The 6,000-nt window shown below is 50.7% G+C and overlaps 1 protein-coding gene across 4 annotated transcripts in view; it reads right to left on the reverse strand.

Annotated features, from left to right (window-relative positions):
* Positions 1 to 1,206, reverse strand: part of OSBP2 (oxysterol binding protein 2) — a 161,109-nt gene extending 159,903 nt beyond the window's left edge. For 2 of the 4 annotated variants that reach the window (XM_059140105.1, XM_059140107.1), the window contains exon 1: positions 459 to 1,205. In XM_059140105.1, the coding sequence (XP_058996088.1) occupies positions 459 to 1,147 (689 nt within the window). In that variant the 5' untranslated portion in view covers positions 1,148 to 1,205. Of the gene's footprint in view, positions 1 to 458 lie in introns of all 4 variants that reach the window. The other 2 variants (XM_059140106.1, XM_059140108.1) reach the window with 2 other exon arrangements.
* Between the last annotated feature and the right edge of the window lie 4,794 nt (positions 1,207 to 6,000).

Genomic DNA, 6,000 nt, shown 5'->3' on the forward strand with positions numbered 1-6,000 from the left:
ACTGGAATTCTGTGCCCATCCCAAGGCCTGGCCCCCAGGGGCATCAGGAAAAGTGGAAAATAAACTAAGTGACCAGCTAAGGGGAGCGAGAACAATCAGTCCTTTCCACAGTGGGTCCCCTTAGATCCTGAACCAGAATCAAAGACGTTGGGGAACTGACACCGTTTGGCTGCCTGAGGTTCCACTACCACCAAGACCAGAGGGGCCCTGAGGCCCCAGGTCACTCTCACTCCACCTCTCCACTCACTCCTTAAACCCAAGCTGGTGGGGGAGGTGTGGTGGTCAGGGCCCCCAGCCCTCGGAGGCTGGTCAGAGATATTTTTTCTCCTGCTAGAGTCCATGTTCCCAAACATCCCTCGGCTAGTGGCAGTGTCCTCCATCCCTAGACAACCTCTGTCACCATGAGGGCTGCATCACCACCCTCCAACCTCAGATGCCCCAATGTGGCACCCGCGTACCTGTAGTAAGACAGCAGACCATTGCTGAGCACGAACCAACGGCGCTGGTAGCCTTTCAGGTAGTTGGTCCATTTCAGCAGCCAGCCCTTGAAGCTGTCCAGAGGCAGTAAGACCTTGGGCGCTGTGAAGGTCGTGCCAGTCCCTGACATTGGAACCCCAAGAGACGCCTTGGCCTGTCCGGGTCGCAGCAGGGGCGGGGGCTTTGACACCGCCAGCGACCCCAGCTCGGGTTTGGTCCAGGGCGCACTCCCCACTACTGACCCCAGTGCCGGCAGCTGCTCTGATGAGGCCTTGGGGCAGGTCCCAGCCCCTATACTTGAGCCCAATTCTGGCCGGGGCCCTGACCCCCGCCCCAAACCCAGCAGCAGTTCTGTTCCCTGTCTAGACTCTGGCCTTGGCTCAGACGTCTTCTCAGACACAGGTTCCAATCTTGGCACCGGGTCAGAAAGTGGCTCCGGCACCTCTTCTGACCCCGGCTGCCGCTCGGGCTTCGGCACAGGCTGGGGCGGAGGCTTGGGCTGAGGCTTGGGCTGGGGCTTGGGCTCCGGTCCGGGGCCAGGCGTGGAAACGCTCATGGTCGGCGCCGCCGTGTGGCAGGACAGGCAGGGGACAACCGTGAACAGCGAAGAGAGTCCGCGGGAGCGGCCGCCACAGCCGCTGCCTCGGCACAGAGCGGCCGCTTTCCCCATAGAGCCCGCCGACCGGAGCGCGGCCGAGTCGCGGGGAGGGGGAAGCGGGAGGCGGGGGCCGGGGGCGGGGCCGGGGGCTCCGTCACGAGCGCGCGGCACGGGGCGGGGGCGCGCGCAGGTCCCCTCGCGGCCCCGTGCGCCCCGAGCAGCCAGCGCCGGCCGACTGTTGTCCTCCCCGCGCGCAGAGGGCCGGAGTTGGTCCAGTTGTCCCTCCCTTGCGTCGCCAGTGCTGGGCTCAGGTCTGGCCCTTGGAAGGCGCCCTGGAAACACCTGTGGCGCTAGAGCTTCGCGGGCGGGCGACGCGGAAGGGACGGCGCGCTTTAGGCCACCCTCGCTGCCTGCGCTCCAACCCGTGCCAGGCGCTGGGGGAACAATGATGAATGTGGAGCCCGCCGGCTCCCAGCGCAGCTCTGCCTGCCGGGCTCGGTGCCGGCGCTCCTCCGTCCGGGGTGGGTTCGCTCCCCGAAACCCCGGAGATCGCGGTGTGGGGGAGCAGGTGCCGCGCTCAGAAACCACGAAATGCGCCCGAAGCACGGGGGCCCAGGCGGATGACGCTAAAAGCTGCGGAGGACGCCCACCGCCCCCCCATGGGGGTCTGTGGGTCCTTACCCCGAAGAGGAGGTTCAATGGCTGAAGTCACCAACGCCTCCAACCTTCTGAGCAAGCTGGCCTCGAGTTCATGCCCCGGCACTTGGCTGCAAGTCGCGGCATAGTCAGGCTCTCTAAACGAATACAGAAAGAGTTTTTGTAAACTGGGCTTTTTAGGTGTAACAAGGACATCTAAAAGCGGAGTTCTTAACTTGGACCTCCTGGATATCCCTGGGTAATCCTGCCTGGCAGTCTATGAGGCTTCTGCAATCTTGCCTACAGAGTTTTATGTGTCTGTGTATTTTTCTAGGGAGAAAGTCCACGTTTTTCATGAGATTCCCAAAGAAGTCTGTGATCCCAGAAAGGTTAAATGTTTTAAAGACTGCCCTAAAGGGAAAGGTCGGTGGTTGCCACAAATAACGGGATATACAAGTGGAAATGTTGACTTTGGTCCTCCCACCCAGATCCTTCCTTTTCTAGACTTCTGTGCTGGCTCCCCTCTACCTTTTGCCCACTGTTCTTTCCTGAGCTTTACTTGTGACAAGACTGCCTATGCAGGGACCAGACTCCTACACAAAGTGATAGCCTGAGCCAAGCAGGCTGGAAGGTGCAGGTGGTGCAGACATTCCCCAAACAGAACTCCTTGCTATCTTTTCTGATGACTCTGGGACTCCTTACTGGGACACTTAGCCCTGAATAGCGGTCTTACCTGCAGACTTTTGTGAGCTCGGGAATGCAGAGACCTACCTATCTTGGTATATCATGTAAATACAAAGATGGTCTCGGTTTGAGTCAAGGAAAAATGGTTGCCTCTGAGAACTGGGCAACTGGGGGATGGAGTTGGAGTGTTTGCTTTTCACTTCTACTCTTTGAACCTTTTGAACGTTTTAACTGCGTTTCACCTATTCAAAAAATAATGTTTCAGTTTGTCCCAAGAAAGCTTATTGGAAATTTAGTTTTCCATCTGCATTTTCCTGGGATTCTGAGTCAGTAGGTCTGGGGTGGAATCTGGGGGCATGCGTTTTAATGAGCTCCCCAGGGGTTTCTGATGTGGGTGGATCATTGACCACACTTTGATGGATGGCGATGTCAAGAGAAAATCTTGGGCTCTGGGCATCAGATCCACTACAGAAATCCCAGCCCAGCCACTCCCTACCTATAGGACCTTCAGCCACCTCATTGAGCTTCCTCTTACTCATCTGTAAAATGAAGATAATAATCCCTACCTCATCAGTTGAGAGTAATAAAATCATGTATGTAAAGCACATTTGGCATAGTAAATGCTCAGTAAGTATTCTCTAGCTATTTAACTAGAGGGTTGCTCTGTGAAATGTTTCATGAAATGAATTAAACAGAGGCCAGAGCAGAGAGATGAGACCAAGGTTAATAGGCTTGGAAAACAGCCACAACAGTGGAAAAGCTCAGCGCTGGCTATGCATGTGCCAGACGTGTTTGCAACCCCAAGGAAGGAATCCAACTATTAAAAGTTTAATGATATGTTTTGACTGCTGCAACAAATGGATAATAGGCTCTAAGGCAGCTGCCAGAGTGAGTGAAGAAGGTATCACAGAAAGGGCAAGGTTTGCACTGAGTCAGAGGGCAGGGAGTGGAGGGACATTCAAGGCAAAGAAATCAACATGTACAAAGCCTCAAACAGGAGAGAACATCTTGTTGGAAAAACAAAGAGCTCAGCATATCTGAAAGACCAGAGCAGGAGATGAAACAGGGAGCTAGGTGGACACCACACAATCAGGAATACCTTATAACCTACAGAAAATGGGTCTCCTGGGCTCTGGGATCTCCTGGGAGATTTTTGAAAAAAAATTTTTTTAAAGATTTTATTTATTGTTTGACAGAAACAGCCAGAGAGGGAACATAAACAGGGGAAGTGGGAGAGGGAGAAGCAGGCTCCCCGATGAGCAGGGAGCCCGATGCGGGGCTTGATCCCAGGACCCTGGGATCATGACCCGAGCCGAAGGCAAACGCTCAACAGCTGAGCCACCCAGGTGCCCCAGATTTTTGAAATTTAAAGTGCCAGATTCCACCTGCTGGAGAAATGGATATCTCCCAGTCTGGGGCAGAAAATATGCAAGATGAGCCTGCCTGAGACATCTTATCACCCCCAGAAAGTAAAGAGGCCATTAAGGACTTAGAAGCCAACTTGAAAGGGGCTCCCACAGGCCTAGGACAGGCCAATTTGAGCATCCAAAAGAATTATTACAATAGGCTTAACATCAAATATTTGAAGATCCATAAGTTAGACCCACAAATTCCTAAAGTTACATAAAGAGAAACAAAACTTCATTGGTTGCCTTTGATGACCAACACCAGTTCATTATTCTGAAAACTGATGTTAAGTCTGTATCCTTCCTTTCTTATACAAACCCTCTATAACTAAGGAGTTTATGAGGGAGAAATCTTTATTATAAAGAATTGGCTAATGAATGAGAAAGAATAACAAAATTAGAAAGAAATGTCATCTTTTGGCAACCCCAGATGAAATAATGGGTCCAGACAATGATCATCAAAGCTTCTAAGTGGTGGGGTCAATGGGGAACTTCATAAAGGACTTAACAGACTGATGTCAGCTGAATCTACAGATGAATCGTCCACCGCCAAAAATGCAATGACAGGACATTATGTGTCTCTGGATGTAACCCAATAGGATACACAAATGAAGCATTTGTACTTTTCCCCTCCTCTTACCTCCAAAAAAAACCCTAAACCTGAATTGTATCCAGCTTGTAGCCTGATCGGTATAAAAGAAATGGAAGAGACAAAGAAACATGCTGAGTGACCCAAGAAGTGAATCAATCAAATTCATAAAATAGGAAAGCCCATATCCAAATGACCATGTATTCAATAAATACATGGCCTATGGGGGGGGGAGGTGGGAAAAGGAACATGTTATCCATTTTAAAAAGACTTAAGAGACATGTCAACAGATGCAGTATGTGAACCTTCTTTGGACCCTAATTCAAACCTGTTGCAAAAAATGTATTTCAGGGACAATTTTAGGAAATATTAAGAAATTGTTAATTTTGTTATGTGTTAGAATGGTTTGTGTTTTCTTAAGGATTTATCTATAGAGATACATTCTGATTTCCCTCTGGGTGAAACTATATGATACTTGGATTTGCTTTCAAATAATACAGCTTTTTAAAAAATGAGGTGGGAGGACGCCTGGGTGGCTCAATTGGTTAAGCTGCTGCCTTCAGCTCAGGTCATGATCCCGGTGTCCTGGGATCGAGTCCCACATTGGGCTCCTTGCCTGGCGGGGAGCCTGCTTCTCCCTCTGCCTCTGCCTGCTGCTCTATCTGCCTGTGCTTGCTCTAGCTCCTCTCTCTCTGACAAATAAAAAATACCTTAAAAAAAAAAAAAAATGAGGTGGGTGGGGAGCAGATGATAAACTAATGGCCAGGGGTTGACAGTGTCCCAGCCAGGTAATGGGTATACATGCATACATTATATTGTTTCCTTGGCTTTTGCTTTTGTGTACGTTTGAAAAATTACTACGAAATGCCTTTGTTTTACAAATGTTGGGCCTTTTTCAAACCTCACCTCCTACCTTTCCAACCTGTAAGTTCCCCCATGTTTCTATAAGAAGGAATCAAGGTTCACAGAGCTAAAGGCCTGCCTGGAGTCACACCAAGGACAAATGGGGAACCAGCTTCAGACAGAAGTTTCTCTAGCCCCAAATCCTGTTCACCTGTGTCATAAGAGAACAGAGACACCAGACATACCTGCCCCCAGACACCTGCCTCCCATCCCCGAAAGAAGCCTTGCTAGGCTGCCCCTGAGGACCTTAGGAGTGGGAAAAGCTAAAGAGGGACAATCAGAGAAGGCCCTTGTGGGAGGGAAGACTCCAGGGTAGCTGATCCAACCTCGTGCCACAGAGCTGGTCAAAGCCACCACTTAGACCTGCGGTCAAGCCCAAGGTCACATTGCTAACTGGATCCCTGTCTGGCTGGCTAAGTTGGTAAATCATGCAACTCTTGATCTCAGGGTTGTGAGTTCAAGTCCCAGGTTGGGTGTGGAGTCTATTTATTTATTTATTTATTTAATTTATTTATTTGACAGACAGAGATCACAATAGGCAGAGAGAAAGAAAGGAGGAAGCAGGCTCCCCGCCAAGCAGAGAGTCTGATGTGGGGCTCGATCCCAGGACCCTGAGATCATGACCTGAGCCGAAGGCAGAAGCTTTAACCCACTGAGCCATCCAGGCGCCCCTGTGGAGCCTATTTAAATTAATCAATCAATCACAA

The sequence above is a fragment of the Mustela lutreola genome, chromosome 11 (assembly GCF_030435805.1).
Source record: "Mustela lutreola isolate mMusLut2 chromosome 11, mMusLut2.pri, whole genome shotgun sequence".
Lineage (NCBI taxonomy): Eukaryota > Metazoa > Chordata > Mammalia > Carnivora > Mustelidae > Mustela > Mustela lutreola.